General features: G+C 32.8%; 4 protein-coding genes across 8 annotated transcripts; 3 read left to right on the top strand and 1 right to left on the bottom strand.

Annotated features, from left to right (window-relative positions):
- Positions 1-1151: 1151 nt before the first annotated feature.
- Positions 1152-1563, bottom strand: LOC128872382 (transcription elongation factor 1 homolog). Its single transcript, XM_054115011.1, has 2 exons — positions 1358-1563; positions 1152-1284 (listed from the first exon to the last, which is right to left on the bottom strand). The coding sequence occupies exons 1-2, from the start codon at positions 1471-1473 to the stop codon at positions 1152-1154; spliced, it is 249 nt and encodes an 82-aa protein (XP_053970986.1). The 5' UTR covers positions 1474-1563.
- Positions 1158-2563, top strand: LOC128872380 (uncharacterized). Of its 3 annotated transcripts, XM_054115010.1 has the most exons (5): positions 1158-1254; positions 1570-1912; positions 1991-2119; positions 2194-2320; positions 2428-2563. In XM_054115010.1, exons 2-4 carry the CDS (start codon positions 1896-1898, stop codon positions 2318-2320), a joined length of 273 nt encoding a protein of 90 aa, XP_053970985.1. In that variant the 5' UTR covers positions 1158-1254; positions 1570-1895; the 3' UTR covers positions 2428-2563. The 3 variants fall into 3 exon arrangements, with proteins under 3 accessions (XP_053970985.1, XP_053970983.1, XP_053970984.1); XM_054115008.1 differs by having other exon boundaries at positions 2194-2455; XM_054115009.1 differs by lacking the exon at positions 1158-1254 and adding an exon at positions 1389-1483 and having other exon boundaries at positions 2194-2455.
- A 187-nt stretch (positions 2564-2750) lies between these two features.
- Positions 2751-4952, top strand: LOC128872378 (methylenetetrahydrofolate reductase (NADPH)). 3 transcript variants are annotated; one of them, XM_054115005.1, is made up of 6 exons: positions 2751-3106; positions 3196-3246; positions 3328-3548; positions 3694-3854; positions 3919-4241; positions 4323-4952. In XM_054115005.1, exons 1-6 carry the CDS (start codon positions 3063-3065, stop codon positions 4369-4371), a joined length of 849 nt encoding a protein of 282 aa, XP_053970980.1. In that variant the 5' UTR covers positions 2751-3062; the 3' UTR covers positions 4372-4952. The 3 variants fall into 3 exon arrangements, with proteins under 3 accessions (XP_053970980.1, XP_053970981.1, XP_053970979.1); XM_054115006.1 differs by having other exon boundaries at positions 2751-3246; positions 3339-3548; XM_054115004.1 differs by having other exon boundaries at positions 2751-3246.
- Positions 4792-26257, top strand: LOC128872377 (probable citrate synthase 2, mitochondrial). The gene is made up of 4 exons (XM_054115003.1): positions 4792-4952; positions 23208-23363; positions 23875-24798; positions 24913-26257. The coding sequence occupies exons 1-4, from the start codon at positions 4908-4910 to the stop codon at positions 25177-25179; spliced, it is 1392 nt and encodes a 463-aa protein (XP_053970978.1). The 5' UTR covers positions 4792-4907; the 3' UTR covers positions 25180-26257.
- The last annotated feature ends 9 nt before the right edge of the window (positions 26258-26266 follow it).

The following is a 26266-nucleotide window of genomic DNA, read 5'->3' as shown; positions in this document are numbered from 1 at the left end:
GCAATAAATAGTAAATTATTTATTTTATTTTACGACTCTGACTCGTACTTATTCAAATAAAATGCTATTTTATTTATATTCAGTTTTCGAATCGTATTTGGATGTACTATTACATTTACATTATTGTAGGAATTAGTAATAAATTTAACGTGGACTAGGGTTTGAACTATTCGTAGAATTTTTCTTTATTCGAATATTCGAACACTTGTGTGATTCAAATATTCGGCAAATATAATTTGAATATAAGTATTTAAAATACTTTGAATATCGTTTAAATAATTTTTGAATTTTATTTTTCAATGTTGAACTGTTTGAATTACCTATATTCAAATATTGAATTGTTTAAATTATATTCAAGTAACAATGAAATATTTTGAACACTTGTACAGTACCTGAATATTTTTACAGTTACTATGGTTCCAACTATACAAAAGACTTTCAGCAAAAGAGAAAATAGCAGAATTATTAATTGCATTTTGTCCATTTTAAAACTTCTGAAGATCTGTGTTCTGTTCAATTATTGGAATAGTAATATTTAAAAAGTAAATAAAAGTGAACTATGTAAAACATAACATATAGCAGTTTATAGATTACTAATATAAAAACCTTAATTTTTGTAGCTTAATCTTTCTTCAGGCAGTAAACCTCAAGTGTACAATAAAATACAAAAATATTTTTAGGTTGTGCTCTTTTGAAGGTCAAATACTTTAACTTCTGTATATAATAAATAGTTTCAATTACAATCTAGGATTACCTATGAAAAAAATCGTTTTATTTATAATGCCATTATGCTGTGACATAACAATTGTTCTAATAAAAACATTTAGTACAAAACATTACATGCGTTTGTTTTTTCTGTAAATATATTATTACTTTTAAATATACTTAACAAATAAGTATCATATATCTATAGTACGATATAAATATAGTTATGTGAATATTATGACTAAAATTAGTATGATTTCATACAGTATAGTCTAATAGAATGTATATAACATTCTAATCATCAATGTTTAAAATAAACGAAACAAAATAGTTCTCCCATTGCACATTTGATGTAAATTCACATTACAGAATACTGATATTTTAGTAAAAACAAAAAAGAAAAGTTTATCAGTACTGTAAATATGATATACAGAAGTAATAAAACTTCAATTTGCACTTTCACATGCGTCAATCCAATCATTGTATACATCCAGAGGTTCAGAAAGTAAATTTATTGTTGTTTGAAAATCTTCTAAGCATACCCTGCAGGTAATTCTTGCTGTATTTCTTGACTTATCCCTGTAAATGAAAAAGAAATTGAAGGATAAAAAATGTAAACAACAGATATTGATAGCAATTTTGTTATACCCACATTTTAACCTCACATGATTTCTCGTGGTTACAAAACGGACAATTAAATTGCGTATCTAAAGGTTGTATAGCTTTCTTTTTACTTGGAGGTTTTCGTTTACTTTTCCTACGTCCCATTACGCTTCAAGTATATAAAATTACGCGTATTTTTATTTAAAAAATTGCATTCACCGCGTAATGTACCAAGCTTTGATACTATTTGTGTTGTTTCAGGAATCAGCTGGAGACGGCAAAACACAGTACATTCATACAAAATTACTAGATTTATGTGCACTCACATGTACTTGAAAAACGCACACTTTCACATTGATAACACGTTGAATAGATAATTTACTTGTTTTAATTGTTTTTTAATTTTCATTTTAAATATCTGAATTGCTGTATTGGTTAATTCGTTTTGGGGGGTTGGCGATCAAATATTATCCGTAAGAGATTGCGTACATTGTAAAAAATGTCTATATAAATATTATTGAGACGTTTTCTTAATTGTAATTGCGAAAATACTTTAATGTTAATGAATTAAGTGACTTTCTGATACTATGAGTACTCTAAGTGTGTATCCTTTGAAACAGTAATTTTTTGGTATTGTATACATTTTTATAAGTTTTGCTTAAATAACCTTAATTTTAAATAGAAATTTATCTATACCTTTCCCATCGGCAAGGGAGGCAGAAATTATTTATCAAGTCCTTAGAGTTGATAAAGAGCCTTCAAGAAGTGGCGTTTCAAAAGATTTGACATTAAATAATAATATTTTGCAAGTGTAAGTTTATTGTGTATATTTATAATAATTATGTTTGTACATTACATTCCATTGTTAATGTATTATTTTTATAGATTATTTTCTGGAGCCGAAGCAAGAAAAGTCAGAGTAGCACTGACATCATTTTTTGATAGTTTGATTTTAGTAACTGAAACTATTCAACAATTTGGACCACCTGCGCCTACTTATAATTATTATTAAGTAAATATTATGTAAAATGGAGCATACTCCTGCTCCCTATGGACCAAGATCCGTTTATGGATATGCTCTGTATATAGGATCAAATATGCTTTTCTTTTTGTTCTTAGTTTGGGCAATAGTACCAGATGAAACATTACATAATTTAGGATTAACATATTGGCCTTCCAAGTATTGGGCAGTAGCAATTCCAATTTGGGCTTTAACAGCTCTTGCTACCTTTGCATTTCTTATTTATCCAGCTTTAAATTTATTGATGACACCAAATGTAGACGATATTGCAACTATTACAGATAAACATTCGCATCCCAAGAAAGAAACAGTTTCAGGTGGCATACCTCCTGTTTTTGATATTCCAATAACAGAAGTTTGTAGAAAATTATATTTACCAAAAAAGAAGTAAAAATAAATTGTATTATGAACACTAGTAATATTATGATAAATATATTTCAATCTTTCTTTCAATAAAGTATTTTTTTAAACTAAATATAATAACCGATCTATATCTGTTTAATTATTTATATGAATATATTTATAGCATATTTGCCACGTTGTTCTGCATTTTTATTTATTTTGTCGTTCTTTTCAAGAGATTACTCCCACATGGAATTGGTTACGAATTCCATGTATTACACAATCCGATGTTATCAAAATTGGTCTCATATAGTTCCGAGGATAAGAAGAAAATACGTAGTCGTAACAAGTGTTTTTTTCGGTGACACGATGAACAAATTTGTTCGGGAAAATGAATCACGGGAAAAACCTGTTGGTGATAGTGAATGCAATAAGGTTACGAGTTATTTTCCACCTAAAAACATTGGAAACGAAATCGTTGACTTGAGAAAATTATTAAAAGATTCATTTGATGCAAAATTTAGGTTTTGTAGTTTCGAGCTTTCACCCATAAAAAATAATGACTTTTATCAAAGGTTTGTATATACATTATGTATTACGTAATACATAATATGTATATAAGTATGTATTTTCGTTATAGAAATTTGCCCTATTAGTTTTTTTGCAGAGATAAATAAGTATCGTCCACTCTTTTATGCATTAACGTGGCATACGAAAAATATGGCAAAAGATTATCCATCTTTAGAGGTGATTCGACAATTTCCAAGCAATACAATTCTTCATATAGTCATTGGTAACTTAACTCGCGCAGATATACTAATTATTTTAAAGAAAGCATTGGATTCTGGAGTAATCAATATTTTTGTATTAAGAGGAGGTAATCAGATATTTTTATAGAATTATTTGAATCTCAAATTTCCTGTTTCCATTAAATATAGCTACCCCCTCTTTTATTTTTTGATTGACTTTCAATCCGAAATTTTAATTAATTTCCGTTGAATTTTATAAAACCGAATTTCCAGATTCTGCAATTGCAAATACTGACTTTCCACACGCTGTAGATTTAGTGCGTTTTATAAGAAATGAATTTGGGAATATATTTTGCATATGTGTAGCTGGTTATCCTGAAATGCATCCAGAATCGCCATCTAAGGAATTAGATTTGTTATATTTAAAAGAAAAAGTACATACTTTATTTTTACTTTATTTAACAAATGTATAAACGTTAACAATAATTTCATTTCAAGGTTGACGCTGGTGCTGATTTGATCATAACTCAAGTCATTTTTGAAGCAGACGTTTTTATTAAGTTCGTGAATGATTGTAACAAAATTGGAATCAATGTTCCGATTATTCCCGGCGTTTTATCCATTCCTAGTTATGCGTCTCTCGAGAAAATGTCAAAAATTTGTAATTTTAGAGTACCACGGGGTATTGTAGACATTTTACAACCAATAAAAAACAATGACGATGAAGTGCGTAACTATGGAATAGAATTAGTTACAAATGTCATCAAAGATATCCTTGCAAGTGGAACTACTTCCGGCTTTCATTTGTTCACACTGAACAGGTAAATTTTCAGTTCTTTTTTTCAATAAATAAAGGTACGATATACAATATACATATATATTCGTGTATTTGTGATTTGTAGAACGTCGTTGTCATCAGAAATATGTAAGAAATTAAATATTTCTAGATGATCATCCGAAGATGGAAAAAATAATTACGATTCCAAAAAAAAACAAACGACAATTACAACAGTTTTTGTGTTCCAATATTGTACATCTAAAGAATAAACATACTCGTATTACCCGCCAAATTAAAGAGCAGCTACCAATCGTTAAAAGTCCCTATACCGACGCGTCACTGAGGTATTAAAATATTAAATTTATATAATAAATCGTATGAAACATTTATTAAAATTGTGATAAATTGTAACCGTTGATTACGATAATACAATTAAACCCTGCGCTTTACTCTCCTAATGTACTGGTAACAACGATGGTAAAATCAAACTTATTCAAGATTTTTTATGAACGTAACGTGGCAGATTTATAGATACAAATGATCCTTCGAGGATACCTCCCATTGTGCGCATGCGCTGTTGGCAATATCCATGACTAACTAGCAGAGGAGTTAGTTGAGTTGGGCGCCAGAGCTCCGCGTGGTCAGTTGGATAGTTGGTTTGACGGTAACAAGAAAGAAGAAGGATCCGTAAGCCAGGATATTAAGAACAATGGCACTCTTCCGTTTCAGTCCAAAACGCTGTTTAGAAGTTCAGGTACGTGACGAATTTATCCACCGAAAATTGATCGGTCTTAGAACGCAATATGATGTTTGAATGATACTTTAACTAGTGCACGTTGTTCCGGTGCGAAATTCGAATGGCGAGCAGATGTTTGTCACGTATCGTTCATTTTTATGATACCAGCGTCTATATAATTAACTCGATAATAATTTAAGAGTACACGCATTATTTATTCCTTTCGTGGCATCAGAGCTTTGGACACCGTTAAGAGTCAAAGACGCCGCGAGTTCTAGATACGGAGTAGGCGTTCTATCGACCGATGGCCTAGTAACTTATTTTATAATACGATTAGGTCTGTAGGTGGGCAAATTCGAAAAATTCCGACGAACTGTGCTCATCAGCGGTACTCGTAATTCATATTAGGCGAGATTTGCTCGCGAATCAGAGATACAACTTGCTCCGGTTGCGATTGAGAGTATTTTGACGTATTGAACGTGGCTCCAGTAAGCACCTTTCCGTAGCTCTAACAATGTACATTATTTCGGCCAAATGCAGATAATACGCGATCATGGCACTGCAGTGATTTATGAAATGCACAAGTGACCTAGAGTATTACGAGAACGATACAGCGAATTCATGCTACATAATTTTGAAAGAATTTACATAAAATTGTATTTTAAGCGACATAAGATTTACCTGACCGACGGAACTTTGCATTAATTTAGCTAAGCTCAATAGTAGTTACGTAATAAATATATAGAAGGTACGCAATCCATACTATCCACTCTAAATTACCAATCAAACAGAAATAATAGTTTGACTGTGATAAACGATTTATAGGTTTAGACAGTATTCAAAGAAAACTACTATTTTTTCATATTTCCATGCAATAACATCAAATTAATTTGCAAAGTGTTTTCCACGCATACGGAAATATACGTTTGAATAGAAAAATAATTCGTAGCAATGCTGTGCACTTCATATTTATAAAACCCGTCGGTGTGTGTAAAACATTATGCCAACGTTCGGTTTCTTACAGCTTGAAATGCAGAATTTCTTGCGACTGCGGATGTGACAGAACGCGAAATTTTGGCTTCAGTCATTCACACTAAAAATAAAAGGTCGTTCGATTCGCCCGAAATTGAGAGCTGTCAGTCGATTTCTATTACGAGGGATTTTTGCGGACTCGTGCAGCACGGCTGTCTACGTAGCCAAACATGAATCCTCAACCAAAATGGTCCGTTGTCAGATTATGAGATCTCACGTTTGTAGGTCACAAGAACACGCTTCGCGCGAAATACTTTCGCGAGAGGATCTCCTTCGGTCGCACAGATGCCCATTGAAGAGTGCACGGCAATTACAATTTCGTAAGGCACGATAATTTTAGCACGAATTCGAGGTCAAAATCTGTTTCGTTCTCTTGATCCACATTGGTCGTGACCTGTTCATGACAGACACCTACTTATCGATTGAACTTCGAATCGGTCAAGTATTAGACCAGCGATGTCCATTCTTTTTTGTAACCAATGAAAGACACGTTTTTTTTTCACAACCTTTTTCCTTACTGGACTGAACAAAATAAAATAATGTTTTCTAAGTCGAAACTGCAAGTTAGAACAAGAGATAAATACCATATATTTCTATTTAAAAATATATACGCAGTACTAATGGCTAATTTCAATTATCGAAGCTTCTGGATATCAGTATCAAAAATACGCTGTACAATAAAAATTCTAATCTTGTGCAAATCGTCGTGGTACCATTTCATAGGCGACAATATACAGTGCGTGTAGAAAGTATTCGTACACCGACCAATTTCCAAAAAAACTTTTGTGTGAAATTGTAGTTTCTTAACTTCTTTTTTTATAATCGATGATATTTTACATATTCTCGGAAGTCTCTAAGATAGATATAATTCAAACAATATTTACTAGTTAATATTATTTGTGAAATTAACAAAAAAATGCGAAAACTGGGTAAAAGTATAGAAGCAATAAGTATTTGTACGATTCTTATGACGAACCATTTACAGTAGAGTTTGTAACGTAAACACATTCATTTATTGTTCCGTACGAATTAGAAAACATCAAATTACCAGGAAAGTACTTTTAACATTTTCGACGCCAAACATATACTCATGACAATATTTACGAAGCTAAAATTTTGTTCTTATGCAATTGGGAACTATATAATTCAATATTCGCGTTAGTATCTAGTTTTGCAACCTCGTCAAAATTTACAAATCCTATCCAAACTTGTTTACTTTATCATCTGATCTTCAAAATAATTTTTTTAATTCCTTTGGGAAAAATCCCTGTCACCCATATATGGGTGACGTGGCGAACAACGTGTTAAAAAAGGTTCTAATACAGGAATGGAAAAAGATCCCACTTCGAATAGCTAATAATTTAGTTAATTTAACGCTTAGGAGAGTTGCAATAATTATAAAATCAAAAGGAAATCCCACGAAGGATGTATTATATACTTAAAAATTAATGTAGATTTCTTTTTTTTTAATGAAGTTTCAAAAATTAAACTGTCGTGCGAATACTTATTGCTTCAACATTTCTATCGATTAATTGTCTTTTTCTTGTTAATTTCGCAACTTACATAAATAGCAATTTTTTTTTGCTGAGAATATGTAGAATGTCATTGTTTATAATAAATAAGTTAATAAATTATAATTTTACATAGTTTGTTTGGAAATTGATCGATGTACGAATACTTTCTACACCCACTGTATGTACACGTAGGTATCGGTTAGCGTCGTTTAATATTTAATCACATTGTTCGTTTAATTCCACTCCCCCGTGTTGCTTGAGGACGAAGCATCGCGCTTAGTATAAAGTTTACGTCTATTCGCAGTGATTTTTGGCAGATTCGAAAATTTCTCAGCCAGCTTATAGATGGTCTGGCCGATTACCTAATGTCATGGATATACGTACTCGACCTTGGGATCGCGTAACGCTTTGCCTCGGAAGCGACCATTCTTTTTTCTTCTATAGAACCGAACGGTTTATTGTTAACATTTTCTCGAGTTAATGCAAGCTGTCGACACGCTGAATTGTGATCGCAGCTTAAGTTCTCGAGTTTTATCGATTGTCTATTCATTACAAGGGTCTATTAATGCGCTCGCTAAAAATAATGAGAGGTATTGAATAATAGAAATGCTATGATACCTCGGCCAAGAGCAAACAACGTCCACTATAGACACAATTAAAATCATTTGCGATAACTGAATCTGAATTGATTTTATTTTTGTATTCTTTTTAACAATTTTACAGAGTGTCTTAGTTTTGTTTTGGTCACTGCAGGAAACTATTATTAAAGCTTCAGCTTTTAATCACCCCTGAATTTTTTATTCGTTAATTTCTAAACGTAACTACCCTTGGTTCAGATTACCAAACAAAATTCCGTAACCTTAGAATTTGATCATTTTAATTAATCATTTTAATTCAGAATCTTTCCTTTTAATTACAACATTGGAGTCTTATGGACGTTTACGAACATCGCTGACCAGGAACTTTCAGTTCAATTCTTTACTATTAGTTGTAATCGTCAGTCGCCGACAAGACGGTTTACATTTTAGTGTTAATAAAGACTGGCTCACGCAAGACACCCTCTTAGGTCATTTTAGCGCCATTTGACGATTATATGGCGCGAAATCAATTAGATAATTGTGGTTCGCGGGTGTATTCTATCTGGTGATGCCCTTCACAAGCTCGATAGTTATGTAATCAGTGATACCGAGCTCTGTATGGCACATGTGAAGTTGAGAACAATTAATTTAAAAGACTGCCCTCTGATTAAAGTGAGATTAACGTTAATCCTCCTCGTTCACCTATAGATTTCGATAAAAATTCCATTACTTTAAACATAAATTTTGTTATAGAACCCTAGTCAATTAAATTGTATTAGAAGATTAAATTATAAAATTTCGTGTCAAAGAACAAGAACCCAAATGTAACAGTCCGTAAACTGTTTAAGTCACAGCACTCGTGCCCGTCGACTTAATTATTTTAAACTGTCTTACTCATAGCGTGAAGAATCTTAAGATATTCAATTATGCTGTTAAGTTGTTGACGCCCAAACTGCAACCGCGTGGTTCCATCCCAAAACGTGTTACGTAATCTCAACATCAGTCGATGTTGCCTTAATGTTATTGCAATGGTATAGAACTGTTGTTACAATACGCGATATATTGTATCGATGCAAATTTATTTATCAACCTGAATCGTCAATGAAATTTATAATAAATAATTGCAGCTCTAAATTTTCCTTTTACTGTATAAAAATCGTAACGTATTTACTGTTACAATATTATCACAAAGGATTTCCGAAAGGAACTTTAGGATTTTATTTTTTTATTGTGTAGAATATATCCAATTTTTTATTTTAAACGAAAGTGCACATGATTGCAGTTAACCAGGAAAGATAATATCGTTCAACGCTTTGTGTACTGTATTATTTATGACGAGTCTTAGAACATAACCTTCAATGTTAGTATAATACTGTTACAAGATTTATTAAATGCCTGATTTATATACTCGAAGTAAGCATTGTAAGTAGATAACCAACGACACTGTTAAGTGATTGCGATAGTTAAACACTGAAATTTAAAAGCCTTGAAAGCATATGAATGGGTTACCAGATAAGGTGTCAAATATCTACCTCGATTACGCTGATAGGCACATTTTATTATAAAAATAATAAAATTCTAGAATCCCTTTTAAAAAACTGTTCCTGCATAGTAATTTATTCCATTTCGAATTTCAATCCTCAATGAAGATCGTGTTTTGTTGACGGTATTCAGGCTCGAACACGTTTGAAATCGCTGAAGATCGAAATTCCTACGTGAACACGAGCGAAGGTCAGGAATAATGGGGATAATGCAGCGAAGAAAGGAACGCATTCTCGCGGCGAAGGTTTCGATTCTGCGAGACTCTGGCCAGGAAAGGAAACAAGGTCAAAGATCATTTATATCGGAGAACATATAAATTTCGTTTCATTGGTTATTAAGAGAAATCGAAATTATTTGCATCGTCTTGAAGAAACTCCGTTTCAACCATAATTATCCCGCTTAAATAATTGTATATTATTTATCTTGAAGGCACGAAACTGTGACTGAAACATCGTTTATTTGAACTTTATTTGAACTTCGATAAAGTGCATTCATGCTAGGAAGATTCTGAAATTATGATGTCATGGTTAATCTGTATGTTGCAATGATTTTCTTTTATATCAGATCGCTGATTACCGCCATGATTGTCCGATAACTCAAGGCTTGTGCATTAGGAATAATCTTACCCCTAATCTTATTACTCTATTTCTAATCTGAATCGTTTCTTACAAAATAAATTAGTAATGTTATTGTTTACGAAACTGGTGGCCTCGAAATTCACGCAGAAATTATATTCGTGAAACATTAGGTGTAGAAATTAATTCCGTGCCTTTCTAAACATCATAAGATTATAAAACAGATTTTAAATTTTATACAGTTGGTGTAGAAACTATTCGTGCACCGATCATTTTCCAAAAAAACTGTGTAAAATTGTAATTTATTAACTTATTTTTTATTATCAATGATATTCTACATACTCTTGGAAATCTCTAGAATAGACACAGTACAAAAAAATTAGTTATTTATATAAAGTAACGAAATTTAAATTAACTAAATGTTGACGTTATTCGGGATGGGATTTTCTTCCATTTCCCTATTTACTGGAAATTTCATGCTTTCTAATGTGTACGAAGCAATAAACTGAGATGTTTCGAGTAAGTATAGGTCACACCAGCTGGTCGCACTCGTATCTCATAACCAAAACCGAATCAAATAACTGCGATATTTGGAGGATTCAAAACTCCATTGAACATATACTGGTTACCTGCCCAAAGTACAACACGAAGAGGACACAATTTGAGTTACCCAATTCACTGAGCGTACTACGAGGAGAGGACTCCTGCAGACATTAAGCTTCCTAAAAGATATTGGACTGTACCACTTAATATAGACTTATTCTACTAACTCGTTACTGTGGTCACTAATAACCTTAGAAGGTGCATGTGACCTAAAGCACAAAACAAAAAAAAAAACTGATGTGTTTACGTTACAAACTCTACTGTAAATGGTTCGTCATAAGAATCGTACAAGTACTTATTGCTTCTATACTTTTACCCACTTTTCACATTTTTTTATTAATTTCACAAATTATATTAACTAGTAAATGTTGTTTGGGCTATATCTATCTTAGAGACTTCCGAGAATATGTAAAATATCATTGATTGTAAAAAAAGAAGTTAAGAAACTACAATTTCACACAAAACTTTTTGAGAAATTGATCGGTGTACGAATACATTCTACACCCACTGTACGTTAATTAGCCGTGTCCCGCGGTTTCACCCGCGTGGAATACTGTTTATTTTATGTCGTTCGCAGTCGACCGCGTGTTTCTTTCTGAATCAGTAGGTGATTGTGTTTTGTTTTCCGTAACTCAAATGTTTCAATCGATATATCCGATAACTGTGGCCCGCGGTTTTACTCCCTTATTGAATTTCGAAATATCTTTTCTTATTCCTTGTATACATCAGAATGGAAAAACCTGTGTGCAAAATTTCTACTTTCTAGGTTCAAGGGTTTAGCCTGGGTGTTGATATGTCAGCGAGTCAGGGCTTTCATTTTGATGTATATGTAGATAGAAGAAGATAACGTGCGAGCTTTTTAGAGGGGATTGATTAAAATTACGTATAAAAACCAGAAACAATCTAAACGATTAAAAAGTGATAAGAATTTGAAGGGTTACGATGAGCATTCGGATCATGGTACAATGAGAACAATGTCCGATGTATGACGTCAAATCTGCGAGTATATATTGAACACTTGTTCGATGATAGCGTGTTCACTGAGCCAGAACACGCTTATCGATCCAAAATTTAATTGAGCCTTCAGTATTAATAGTGGCTTAAATCTTGGAATTCCATTTGGCCTCGTTTCTGTTGAATTTAAAATAAAAATTCAGTTAGAGGACGTACTTTCGTCTTTTTTACCATTTAAATAATTATTCACGCGAAAACTCCCGGTCGAAAATCCTTGATAACAAATTCGTTGTTAAAATTTAATTGAATTTTCAGAAATATTACTTTAAGTATTATCTGACCTTCTTGTCAAACTTGATACGTGCCATACAGTTTAGAAGCTTTTTTCATTTCCTTTATCATTTACATAAATATTGATACGAAGAGTGCTGGTCGATAATCCTTAGCGATAAAATTTATTAGCGGGGAATTTCGTTCCAATCTCGTCACCGATATAACCTTTCCGCTGTAGATTCCACAAGACGGATACATTAATCATCAACAAACACTGCTTGCAAACATTACCTTCTTCAGCTAGGTCAGTGACGTGCATAATTTTATCGAAAAATTAAAGCAATTATAGTACTCTACTTACATTGTGAGAAATGTAAGATAATAGAAAATTCTTGCAAGTCTCGATGAAAACAGTTAAATAAAATATTGTAGATATTATAAATATTATTCATACAAAATAGAATAACTTAATATTATTTAATTAATCACGTGGATAGAATGTGCTATTCCTTTCTGTATCGAAAATATACAAAAATAAAAGAATTACTATTATAATGTAATGTTAAATGATTAAATAGAACCAAGGAGGAAGTCCAAATCATTCACGTAATTATTGGCGAAGGAAACAAGACCTCTATATGTTAGACGATACAAAATTAGATTTCTCTAGCTGGCACGTGAAAGTTAACGACACTGTACATCTGATCTGTACATGAATGACTTTAAAAATAAATATTAAATGTTAACCATGTTCAACATTGGAAAGCAGACACGATTTAAATTAGGTACACTATTGTGCATTTTATACAATACATGCCTTAGAAATTTATGTTGGACTCTCTCCAACATTACTTCATACCAGAGACCAGCGATATTTTATTCCAATAATAGATGACGAATAGAAACACCCTACAGAGATTTAATAACTATGCTCGTTCGATTAATTATTCCAACAAGCCTTTATTCATTTACAAATGGTACGGCGTATATTCGATTTTAAATTTTAAATGGAAGTATACATTATTTGAATGAAATGCTAAAGATATTATCATTTATTCGTTCGCCGCGACTACGTTTATTTCGTTATTAAAAAGCAAAATTTTACAACTGCTTTTGAAAAACTCTGTATAAATGAATAAAACAAACAATTACTATATGAATAATAAATTCATCGTTAATAATGAATAATTGATCTCAAGGAAAATTCGACATACGCTTGTACGTATTATTTGACCAATGATTACGTTAATAATTCACTTGCTCCAGCGGGTTAATTAATACTACGTTGTAACACTTAGTGATTATGTGATACCGCGGGTCGCATTCCTCGTTAGCCAGATCGCGTATTGAACTTTGTTCGTAACAGACTAATTATCGCGCATCGGAAAAAGCTCAGACTGTAAAAACGAATATTGGCTACTACTATTTACGCGTCAGCGATTTCCCCTTCTGTCTTCTCCCCTTTTTTTATTCCCCGATTCTGCCATGTTACCTTTACTCGCGTATCTGGAGTTGGAGCTGTAGACACAGTGTTTCATTAATATGAACGCAGCTTTGGGGCTGAATCAACGTAGAAAATTAATGAAGCTCATATCTGACCTTGTCACAGAATTAACGTTCATACCAAGCTGACACTAGTATAACTTGCTCTATTCAGGCATCTATAGTTAAGGGGGTATTATCGTTTAGAAGTTTGTTTTTTCAGTAATTTTTAGCAATTAATTTTGCGAAAACTATCAAACCTACAGTACCAGGGTTTTTTTATGCATAATAAAATACGTTTAAAGTAACAACACAAATTTTTATGAAATACTTCATTGAAATCTATACAAGTTATGCGCTGTTATGCAGGTTGTGGCGTGAGACGCTTGTTCAATCGGGCGCACAGGCTGGTGGCGATGAGACAGAAAAATAAATTTTGTTTTCAATCTATATGAATGTAGTTATCGTCTGAACTAGCATTAAGTAAGTACTACATATTTTATCGGAATCGCAGCTGTTTGAAAATTAAGGTTTAATTTTCCCGGAAAATTCTCAACGAAAATATGAGAGCAGGGCTAAAATATTCAAGCTATCGGTATAACTCTAGTTCAGACCATAGATGATAGTGCCCTCGAAATGTGTGTACAACCAGAAGTCAGTCGGTCCAATAGTTTTTGAGAAAAACGTGCGCCCGATTTGAAAAATGTCGTTTCGAGAAAAAGCGTTTAAAGTTTGCTATACATTTAGCACTAATACCGGTGAACAGCCTTTAAGTCTCTGTAACTATGAGAGCTCTACGAATTTCAAATTAATATTTTAGAGGCACTTTCTCAAAACCCCAAATTATAAGAAAATGCAAAAACGTAACGAATTTTTGAAGTTTTTAGACGATAATACCCCCTTAAGGGGCGAGGGTCATGTAGAATTCAAAATTTTGACCTTTTTTTTTTTGTTTAGAAAATTAGTTTACCATTTGGAGAACGTGCTCCGACCATTTCAGCTAAAACTTCGAAGTCTAAATGTACCTACAGTTTATTTTTAGATCCGGAAACTTTAAACGCATTTTTCTCAAAACACAAAATTTCGCGTGCCGTGCAATGTAGCTTAGAGATTTCTCAGCCGATTGCTATGAAACTTGGCACAAAATATTCCTTAAACTATCCTCGTTTGCATCAACCTAAAGGCTTTTATAAAAATTAAAATAAACAATGTTTTTAATCATTTTTTTTATAACAAGATTTTTTTAACGTGGCGTGAAATTTTAAATTTAAAATGTTTTTTTTTTCAATCGAGGTTGATGCAAAGCGCGTTACTATATCTTAACGAAAAATTGGTGGATTTTTTATTTCAAATAATTAGAGTGATCTGTGCGTTGTACGGCGCATTTTCGAGAAGCCAACTTCAAACAGCTGCCGTTCATTAATTTATGAATATTTTTACTTAAAAAAAATTATATAGATTATCTAGATGCTACAAAATAACAATTAATTAGTTGTAAATAAATATATATAACGCACTCTTCAAAAATAATTCGCGAAAAAGCGGTTGTTTACTTGACCCTCCCCCCTTGAGAGGGGATCATGCACTCCAAAACATGCACCTGTTAGGGTGTTTTTAAGCTAAACGATTGCACAGAATTTCTTTAAACTTATTATTAATATACAGTGGGTGTAGAAAGTATTCGTACACCGATCAATTCCCAAAAGAACTGTGCAAAATTGTAATTTATTAACTTATTTTTTATAAACAATGACATTCTACATATTCTCGAAAATCTCTCGAATAGATAGATTACAAAAAAAAATAGCTATTTATGTAAGTTGCGAAATTAACAAAAAAAAGACAATTAATCGATCGAAATGTTGAAGCAATAAGTATTCGCACAACTGTTTAATTTTTAAAACTTGATTAAAAGAAAAAAGAAATTTACATTAATTTATATGTATATAATACTTCCTTCGTGGGATTTCCTTCTGATTTTATAATTATTGTAACTCTTCCAAGCATTAAATTAACTAAATTATTAGTAGACTGCGGATCTTTATGCATTTATAGGAAATTTGAATGTGCAAGAACCTATAAAATGCACACAATATGCAAGAATATAAAAAAGATCGAAAGTAAAGTTCATGTTATAATATTTGCAGAATAAAATATATTCTTATTTAAGTTCGATTTTTGTAGGCACGTTCGCGAAGATTTTATTTTGCATAAAGATCCGCAGTCTAATTATTAGTTATTCGAAATGGGATCTTCTTCCATTCCTGTATTAGAGCCATTTTTAAAAGTAGTTTACTGGAAATTTGATGTTTTTTAATTCGTACGGACCAATAAACTAATGTGTTTACGTTACAAATTCTACTGTAAATGGTTCGTCATAAGAATCGTACAAATACTTATTGCTTCTATACTCGTACCCACTTTTCGCACTTTTTTTTGTTAATTTTACAAATTATATTAATTAGTAAATGTTGTTTGGACTATATCTATCTTAGAGACTTCCGAGAATATGTAATATATCATTGATTATAAAAAAAGAAGTTAAGAAACTACAATTTCACATAAAAGTTTTTTGGGAAATTTATCGGTGTACGAATACATTCTACACCCACTGTAAATACTTATTAAGAATATCCAAGTATTACCCATCAATATCATCAAATGAATACTTTTCACATTTAATAAATAAGGACCTCGAGAAGTATCACTCTCTCCTTAATATGTCCGATTAATATCCATTTAATTCGAAATATAATAATAGAATTAATTCCACGAGCATTGTCTCTGCTTGTGAACGAAATAAATAGAACATCGCAGAGCTGACGATATCATTAAAATAATCGTAATTGGGTTCGATGGATCGGTCGATGGTTAAAGGAATTAAATGAGAAAAGGTTAAATCTCTATTTGATTTGCAACGATACCCGCAACTGAAATAAAAGTCACTGACAATCTGTTCAATTAGTATTTCGTTACATCATTGCGGCCGCAAGTTGATATCCGTCTTGCGTTACGACCGAAGTATATTGTTACCTGCATTTCAAACGATAAATTCCTCGATATTAACTCGTTGTCCCGTGACACGTAGCGTGTAAGATATACCATTTCGTTATTCTCGTGTGTAAACTAGAAATGTTCCATTCCGTGCTTGTAGAAAAATTGATTTTCCGATCGACCATAAAAAAGTCGACTTCTACAAAATCTTTCTCTTGAAAAACGATTCAAGAAATCATTTTTGTAGACACTAATCGTATTTTACATGTAAAGGGATTTTCAAAAGACGGTTTAAGATTTTGTTTTTTTGATAAATGGATCGCCTGTTTACTTATTAAATAATATATACTTAAATATTAGGTGTAGAAATTAATTCTGTGCCTTTACATTCACATATTTGTAATTCTAGTTGGAGCAGAAATATTTCCTTCCAAGTTCTCCGTTTGATTTTCATTACAATGAATCTACACAACCAAAGTCTCAACCTGATGGACACTGCTAACGAACTTGAATAGCCCACAAACTTTGGTTATTGTTGTTCTTTTAACAGACAACAAGTTCACTTAACAATTATTACATGTAGAAATTAATTTTTTAACTATTTATAACTCTAATTTAAATAGAAATATTTACCGGTCATTTTGAAAAATGTGACTAAGGAAAGATTAAAGGTTATACGATTTTCTATTACGAACGAATGATAAGTTTACTTATCAGGAAATAAGTATATGGGAAACTATAGGAAAACACGGAATTCATTTTTGCACCTAATGAATTTCCAGGTCGCGAAAGTAAATGGAAATTGTTGGAATGAAAGTGAAAGCAAAAACTCTTGAGAATGGTATGCAAGGTGTACCCCCATATAACGCGTTTCCAGCTGATTTCTCTAATAATACTGGGAACAGCACCAGTTTCTGTTTCAACATTTTAACCCTTTGCACTCGAGAGGTGACTCTCAGTCACCATTAGGTTTCATGCAGCAAATCTACGATACCTAATGTTTCTTTAGGTTTCATTTCTTTGGAGCTCAAAGTGTCAATAAAATGATTGTCGGTGAGGTATATGGCCTTATTTTCAAATCTAGATAGCTTAGAATTCATGGCAATAGAATGCTAAGAAACATTTCGATTTGCCAGTTAGATACCAGAAAAAAAGGCCTCGAGTGCAAAAGGTTAGTTAACGTACTGTTTAGAAACGATCTTCGACTTTGAGGAGAAATCCTTATTTAATCTTTTAATCTAGACTGACATTGATTATTGCATTAATTACCATATATTGTTACTAGTTATATCAAAAGCCTTATCTGTTTTCATGTCTGTTACAATTGAGCATTGTGAGTAGACGACACAGTTGATAAATTCCCGTAGGTAAACACTAAAATTAAAAAGCCTATAAATAGCAGGAAATAATGTTTCAAGGAAGTTTCACACAAGTAGTTCAAACTTGCAAACAGATATGAGGTTTTCTCATAAAAAAATATATGTAAAAGTATCGAGGTGTCGTTCTGCCTGTTACGTGTTTGATAACAATACTTTATCGCATAAAACACTCCAGTGAACCTTGATATACAAATAAGAATATGTTCAAATTTTTACACATTAAATACACATTTAATTGATTCTCTGGAATCGTTCCTCATTAATTGTATCTCTTTTTAATTTCGTTATTCTTCCCTGCTCTTCTTTTGGACAATTTCTTAACTTGATCCATATAGCAAAGTCTAAAATTGAATTTATATTTTTTTGTTTATTAAAGAAATTTTAAGAGAACATAGAGTACGTTCATGAGTCAAGACTACATTAGTAAAGCGAAGTTAGATTTTCATAATTCGTTAGGTAATTCGTAACTATCGCGTACGTAATGTTTGACGTACATAATTGGCAGCTTTCCAAATTGTTTCACTTCCAATGTAATCGTCTTCGATACCATTGAATGTCATTGTGGTACAAAGGACACAATTTTCTTATCACGTGTGCATTATGTAGCACGGTTTAAATTATACAACACGTGAAATTACTTATTTTTAGTCGACAACTTATTTGAAATTCTGGCAGTTTTCCAGATACAACGTGTACTAGTTGTAAATAATACTTCTATCGTTCTGGTGACGTATTCATACGTTTCCGATTCGCGGATACGACACCGATCAGGAAACAACGTACAAAATACTGAAATATTCAAATGGCACATGCCTTTTGTCTAATAATAGATCGTGCACAGGAAATATTTAAGAATAATCTTATACGAAGCATTGAACGAATAAAGTGGTTCTTGAATCGATTTTTTCTTTATCTGCTAGTAATCACGTGTTCCTAATAATACTTACAAGTCACGCTGTTACATAAAAGAACCAAGTTTTCGTATCTTGATAACTGTTTCTTTATTTGATTATAATCTTTATTATTTAATAAAAGGATTGTAGATGATTAAGGGGACTAGAATATCGGTTTTTTTTTATTAATAAGGTGGCCTTCGAAATTGTTTAATTAATTTATGATACTGATATAACGATCCCCTTTGTTCCAGTAAATTTCCCAAAAATATAAGTTTAGTTTTAATTGTAAGGATGAATTAAGAAAGAAATAATTGTTAAAGGTTTATTCAGATCAGAATTCCAATATTAACAATAGTAATCTGTGTAGTTTACAAGACGTGTACAATGACTGATAGATTCAATAGAAAGGTCAAGGTCAATGGCAATTTATATTCAAAAGCATATCGTACATTGAAGACGGTTTCGTTCGTAGTTCTATACGTATAATCACTTACTAACACACTTGCGCCAAAATGACGCTGATTCTGGCCGTATCATTCAGCAGGGAGCAACGCCAGCAAATCAAAAGGAAAGAATAATCTTTGAAGAACGTTTTACCTTTAATCCACTTTCCAATATTTCTTTCATTTATTAGAAAATAATTCTTTAATAATACATTGCTTGGAGAAGTTGGTCCAATTAATAATTATTTAACTGAAATTAAAAGAATGTTCTTTGATCTAAATTTTATCTTTCATCTACTTCCCAAGAAAATAATTCTTTTAATTATTATCTCTTCTCAGAAATAATAATCCCAGTCTGTCGTGATTTACCGATTTACCAACAAATACTCCGTTCGGGAAATTGGCCCCATTGCGTTGGCAACTCGGAACAATAATTACTGAAATGAACTCGAGCTGAATCGATATAGGTCGCAATAAATATTTATCTGAATGGTGTAAATGTAGTTGAAAAAAACGTACCGTCACGATTAGGCATCGGCCAGTAGAGCCAGCATAACCGAACAGTGTTCCTTTAAAATGCCACATTCCTAATTGCCACAGTAATTGAATGTATTATTTATTGACAAGTTTTTACTTTCATTTTGCGGATTAATGCCTCGTGACGGTTATTTGAATTGCAAAACGCTTGTAATGATTATTCTTACGTCGAAGTGTAGATTGAAGAACTCTTGCTAGGCTTGACCTTGTATGACCTTGAACAGTATTACATCACATACAGGGTATCTCGTTTCGATCGTTCTCGAATATCTTTAAATCTATCGACTTTATAGTTATTTCTTTTTTTTATTTACATAAGTAAGCAAACAATTATTTACTGAATACTTTATAGTAATGTACCAAGTATACGAAGATTGTTTAACTTCCCTGAACAATTAAAGACATTGAAATTTGGTCCGACGAAGGCGATTATCAGTTAATTAGTACGAGTTCATCATTCGGCAATTAAGGTTTATCGATGAATGTCAAAATCCAACAGGAACTCGGTCAGTATACCCATTGCGTTTTTGTCGAGATTTTACCTCGACCTAATTCCTCATGGACGTCACAAAACGCGGTCGTATATCGATGTTTGCACCGAGGTTTGCCATGGATTTAGTACTATCTTGAATTGAAGATTCCTGAGTCGTCAGCAAAACAAAAGAAACTGAAGAATTGGTTTGAGAAAATAGGTTAAATAAAAGTTGTACATCTCGATAAGATATGAAATTGTTGTCAAATATGTTTTTTTCGAGAAACAAATATTTCTCGAAGTTCTTCTGTCTCGAATTATTTTTCTTCTATTGTTTGGAAATCTCTTTTCTCGTAGATAATAAAAATTTGTCCTATGTTATTTAACACAGTATGCTTCATTTTGGCCGAGGAAGTGAAAAATCATTTTTATAGACAATTTGTTATTTTGACTAAAATCGATAGAGGCGACCTCCTTGCGAATTCTTAAAAATTCATTCTTTCATTTTGTTTAAAATTAGGTTTTCACTTTAGAAGAAAACTTTCTATATGTTTTTTGTAGGGTTCCATGAGATCTACAAGGAAAAAAGTTTCGATTCGAAATGTTCATTATTAACAGTGCTGTAAATTTTTGGAAACAATTCTATGATGTTATAGAATATAAATTTTGTACTTAGCATTTTTCCAATATGTCTTATGGTTCCAAAGATATCAGCAAAAATATAAATAAGCAGAATTATTTGTAAAGGATGTTTCCACCCTTAAAACCGTTTTTGGTCTAAAATGTAAGAGCAACAATTTAATGGTTTGATCATCCATAAAAGGTACACGATTATTGTCCATTCAGCGTGAAATATTATATCGGTCGATTGGACAATGCGAAGCATGTTCTGAAAAGAAGAATAATGGCAACCGGAAGTTCGAAACAAGGAACAGGAAATCTGAAACGTTAAGACAGACACTAGGGGGAGGTAGCATTCATGAATTTTTGCCGTCTACATGCTCCCATTACCAACAAATTATAATTGATAAAAAATTCGAAAGATTAAAAAAAAAATCAATCTTATATATATACTCTTATACCATCCACATTATATTCATCGAATATTTGAATCGCCCGATTATTCAAATATTCCTATACAGAAAAAAAATTCAACGGTTATAGTCCCAACTTTAATTTTGATACGTTATCACAGAGCAAAGTTTATCGATGCAATTATTATGAAATACTCTGCTAAAAATAAGCCCATCATTTTGGGACGAATATTCGAGAATTTAGCACTGGACTTCCTATTTCACGATATATTCACCGATAGAGTCGTAATCGATTCGATCGATACAATGTCATTCGCAATACTTTTTTTTTTGTTAATATAGCATTAAACGGTGTACTTTACTATGGTCTGCAATTTGATAATGAACTTTAACGCGAGACCCGTGACCTCGAGGTGAAGCTCGTGGTTTATAGAAGTTCTCATGGTCTTCGATACTATCCGCATAAAGAAACTAAAGAAAAACGATAATCGTATGACAACGCTCATTGATATCGACACTATTGGAATATTCAAGAATGTTTGAATTATTAATTCTGAATTATAACTGCCGTTCAACGTTCGTAATTCCTAATATTATCAAATTTAATTTTATATGAATTATTTAAAAAATAAATAAGTAGTAAATACAATTAAATGGTATGAATATTATGCATACGTATAATCCTTAAATAACTACGATATAATTATAACATAGATATAGCAGATAAATATTTTGTTTCAACAACGAAAGCATTTATCTTTTTTATCGTCACAATATTTTTATATTATATTCACTGTCCAATGCCCACAATTGTTATAATTCCGTAATAGAAGTGAAACAACTGTTGTAGATAATCTACGTTGAGATTCATATATTTTTACGTTGAGTTTATTTATTGCTGGACATTAATTTTAATGTTCGCGAAACCGTCACGACATCCCGCTCACGTGTGAGTTCTACGAAGCAAATGTATCATTATGTGCCATTCGTTCATTTTATGTAATCTAGCAGTCACGCACGTTTGTTCGTTAAACTCGAGTACATTACTATGTACTTCGATTCCTATTCATAACGAACATTTATTTTAATTTACATTATTTATATATTGACTCTTTTGCAGATGTACGTTAATTAGATTTTAATAAAAATAAAAATAAATCGATACAACTTGTATTATATAATATTACATGTATATAAATAATGTACTGTAAGTTTAAATCTCATATATATAATAATAAATTATACATAACATGTAATATACATTTGTAATACAATTAACGTTTCTCAAAATTTATATAATAATTATAACTCTCTTATTATGCAAGTTATGTTATGTTTTACTACCCAATGAGAACAACGCAAACATCATATACCATTTCTCTTTTAACAACTTAAAATGATTTCCAAACAGAATTTTTTTTTACTCTCTGATAAAACTGAAATCTATTGTCACGAATTTGAATGACAAAAATATTTTTCAAAACAGCAGAGGTGCTCGTTTTATCATTATTCTTGTCGCAAATATTTGATAACGAGAGAAAGTATTGCTATTTCGTTTCACGGTATAATGAGCTCACCGAAGCACGAAACAAAAATCTTTCAATGCCATCGAGTGTCTGCTGGTGGAAACGATACGATAATCACAACCGGAGATCAGTAAAAAAATTATTCGAATAAAAATAGCGTGTGACGATTTATTTTCCACGTTTATTTCATTAAACAGATTTCCTGATAAGCTTCCATTCATTCAAACTCACTTTAGAATTTAGATTGTAATTACTAATTATTATGGAACAAGGTGCACGCCAAAAGTTATCGATTATTTGTGCTGCAAAATAAGATCTTTGTCTAGATAAGAAATTTCCCCGACAAGTAAATAAAATTTTAATTAGATTTTTTATCTAACTGTTGTTTGTCTGTCTTTAATACGAAGTCATTTAATTAATTCGATTTTTTTTTTTCCAGAAAATAACTTCCACCGTCTTCGTGAGACCGTTATCCGATAGTTCCACCGATCTGAAGAAGGTTCTGTCCGAGAAAATTCCCAAGGAACAAGAACGTGTCAAGAATTTCCGCAAACAGCATGGAGGCACCAAAGTTGGAGAAGTTACCGTAGACATGGTATGCGTTTAATCATTATGCAACATTTCTGATATATCATGCGTATCGTAAGTATATGACGACAAGTAAACTTATTAATTGTAAAGATGTTGGAAATGAGATAATAGGTCGTAGCGACGAAGAGATCACGTATGAGCATAGCATAGACGTCACGTTGACCTCACATCGCGAAGGAAGAATTTTTTTTAAAGAAGATATAGTCAACCGGTTATTTTTTCTAGCGCTGATAAGAACTGTAGCGAATGAGCGTATGTCGCGTGCTTATCATGTGATCGCGATACGCATATAATTAACTGGCTGGGAAACTTCTGTCCACTTGGAAGCACAGGAATTGTCTATTGCAATGAGTACTTTTATTAAAAATTATATCAAAAAGTTAATACAACATTGGTGGACAGTATTTGAAAAGAAACCTTAATTCAATTTTATGAACACTTTTTTTTAATACAAATTCAATTCACATGTAGAATCAAATATTTTACCAAATAGTTTAATTATCATAACTTTTCAGATGTACGGCGGTATGCGTGGAATCAAAGGTCTCGTATGGGAACCGTCGGTATTGGACCCCGAAGAAGGTATCAGATTCCGAGGAAAATCGATTCCCGAGTGCCAGAAGCTTCTGCCAAAAGCTCCCGGAGGCGCGGAGCCGATTCCAGAGGGTCTCTTCTGGCTGTTGATCACCGGTGACGTGCCCACGGAAGCCCAAGCGAAAGCCCTTTCTCAGGAATGGGCGTCGAGAAGCGCTCTGCCCGAACACGTGGTCAAAGCATTGAACAATTTGCCCAAATCAGTTCATCCAATGACTCAATTCTCTGCTGCCATCACCCTTCTGAACAGCGAGAGCGAGTTCGTCAAGGCGTACACCAAGGGTGTACACAAATCCAAGTACTGGGAGACCGTCTACGAGGATTCGATGAACTTGATCGCTAAATTGCCAGTAGTCGCCGCCACGATATACAGAAACATTTACAAGGGTGGCAAAGGTTTGGGATCCGTCGATGCTGGCAAAGATTGGTCTTGGAACTTCGCGAATATGCTTGGCTACGATAACCCCCAATTCATCGAACTGTTGCGCTTATATCTGACTATCCACTCCGACCACGAAGGTGGAAACGTTTCTGCTCACACGACCCACTTGGTAGGCTCGGCGTTGTCCGACCCGTACCTGTCGTTCGCGGCTGGCATGAACGGTCTGGCTGGACCTCTTCACGGTCTCGCGAATCAAGAAGTATTGGTGTGGCTGGAGAAGCTACGCGCCCAAGTTGGAGATAGCCCCAGCGACGAGAAACTCAAAGACTTCATTTGGAATACTCTGAAGAGCGGCCAAGTTGTTCCCGGATACGGACACGCTGTGCTTAGGAAGACTGACCCTAGATATACCTGCCAGAGAGAGTTCGCGTTGAAACATTTGCCGGACGATAAACTGTTCAAGGTAAAGTATCTCTATGACTTTATTTGAAAGTATAGTGTCCTATCATTTTATGTGATAGGTTAATAGATAATGTGTTGGGTTTTCATGTATAACCGATGATGTTTGTGTTTCCAGCTCGTTGCTCAAGTATACAAAGTTGTTCCTCCCGTCCTCTTGGAAACTGGCAAGGTCAAGAACCCGTGGCCGAATGTAGATGCTCATTCGGGAGTTCTGTTGCAATACTATGGAATGAAAGAAATGAATTACTACACCGTCCTGTTCGGAGTATCGCGTGCTCTTGGTGTGCTCGCTTCCCTCGTCTGGGACCGTGCTCTTGGACTTCCGATCGAAAGGCCCAAATCTTTAAGCACCGATCTCCTCATGAAAGCCTGCAAAGCTTAAAGGACAACATCTCTTTATTTATGGAAAACGAAACAGAATCATTGAAACCTCTAAGTTCGTGTCACACCATCGTCATAACCTTCAGCAACAAGGAACTGACTGCTTTATATCATGTTACGAATGTTATCGATGCACGAAAAGTGTAAATCTCGAACACATTTCGAATTCATTTTAATATGACTTCAAGGAAGTCGTTTTAATTGTCGCGTCTTATTAATAAGACGCGAGGCTAGGTATTAGAGACAATAAAAAATTATCTCACCTAATATATTGTTCAAACGTAGACATTCTAAAATAAAATTTGGTGGTGTGTTATATCGTAAAATAGTTGACCTATATTTTTTTCATCCGTTAACGGTGTATATACTGTACACGTAAATGAGGTTAACATTTTGCGATATGTAAAACCACATATAAGAAATATAGATTGGTCCAGTATACATAGTTTCAACTGCCAAGCCCTTAAATAAGAATATAATACCATGCGTTAACAGTAGACACGGTTCATTGTAAATATATTTGTCGCTCTACGTTTAACTTAAATAGTGACAATTTTAGATGTAAAAGAAAAAGATGCAAATCATTGTAATAAAAACTAGTTAACTCACGAAAATGATCGGTATAAAAGTTAGCTGTGTGCGTAGTCAACGTTATGCAGACACTGTTTTGTAATCTGACAGACACTGCCGAAAGATATCCGAATTTTTAGAATGCAAATGAATCGCAATAAACATTCGACTACTATAGTAAAAAGGCATTGCGTGAATATTACATCATGTTTCTCCAACAAAATATTTGCAAAACGCAACTGGCCTTAGTAAATTATGTAAAATAGAAAATATAATGCATAGGGCTAATGAAATATGTAAACAATATTGCAGTGTTAGCGCACTAATTTTTGGTTCTAAATTCTACGAATATGTTGAAAAAAAATATGGCTCAATCACATCGATCGTTACACTTTACGTAAATTAAAAAATATGACCAGTGGTAGATCCACTGCTACAAGAATGAGTGAGTGTGTGCGATACTTTATTTATAACGAACGTAAAAATAAAATAGATCTTTGAAAATTGAACATTTCGTC

This window comes from Hylaeus volcanicus, chromosome 2 (genome assembly GCF_026283585.1).
Source record: "Hylaeus volcanicus isolate JK05 chromosome 2, UHH_iyHylVolc1.0_haploid, whole genome shotgun sequence".
NCBI classification, from domain to species: domain Eukaryota; kingdom Metazoa; phylum Arthropoda; class Insecta; order Hymenoptera; family Colletidae; genus Hylaeus; species Hylaeus volcanicus.
This window is presented reverse-complemented; position numbering and strand designations above follow the sequence as displayed.

What these genes read in the sequence shown, in the direction of transcription:
- LOC128872382 (XM_054115011.1), bottom strand. Translation starts at nt 1,473, where the DNA reads ATGGGACGTAGGAAAAGTAAACGAAAACCTCCAAGTAAAAAGAAAGCT. An exon ending in AAATCATGTGAGGTTAAAAT is followed by an intron (nt 1,285 to 1,357) that starts GTGGGTATAACA and finishes TTTCATTTACAG; the next exon opens with GGATAAGTCAAGAAATACAG.
- LOC128872380 (XM_054115010.1), top strand. An exon ending in AATAATAATATTTTGCAAGT is followed by an intron (nt 2,120 to 2,193) that starts GTAAGTTTATTG and finishes TTATTTTTATAG; the next exon opens with ATTATTTTCTGGAGCCGAAG.
- LOC128872378 (XM_054115004.1), top strand. Translation starts at nt 2,840, where the DNA reads ATGAATATATTTATAGCATATTTGCCACGTTGTTCTGCATTTTTATTT. An exon ending in TATTTTTGTATTAAGAGGAG is followed by an intron (nt 3,549 to 3,693) that starts GTAATCAGATAT and finishes CCGAATTTCCAG; the next exon opens with ATTCTGCAATTGCAAATACT. An exon ending in CATTTGTTCACACTGAACAG is followed by an intron (nt 4,242 to 4,322) that starts GTAAATTTTCAG and finishes TGTGATTTGTAG; the next exon opens with AACGTCGTTGTCATCAGAAA.
- LOC128872377 (XM_054115003.1), top strand. Translation starts at nt 4,908, where the DNA reads ATGGCACTCTTCCGTTTCAGTCCAAAACGCTGTTTAGAAGTTCAG. An exon ending in AACGCTGTTTAGAAGTTCAG is followed by an intron (nt 4,953 to 23,207) that starts GTACGTGACGAA and finishes TTTTTTTTCCAG; the next exon opens with AAAATAACTTCCACCGTCTT. An exon ending in CGGACGATAAACTGTTCAAG is followed by an intron (nt 24,799 to 24,912) that starts GTAAAGTATCTC and finishes TTGTGTTTCCAG; the next exon opens with CTCGTTGCTCAAGTATACAA.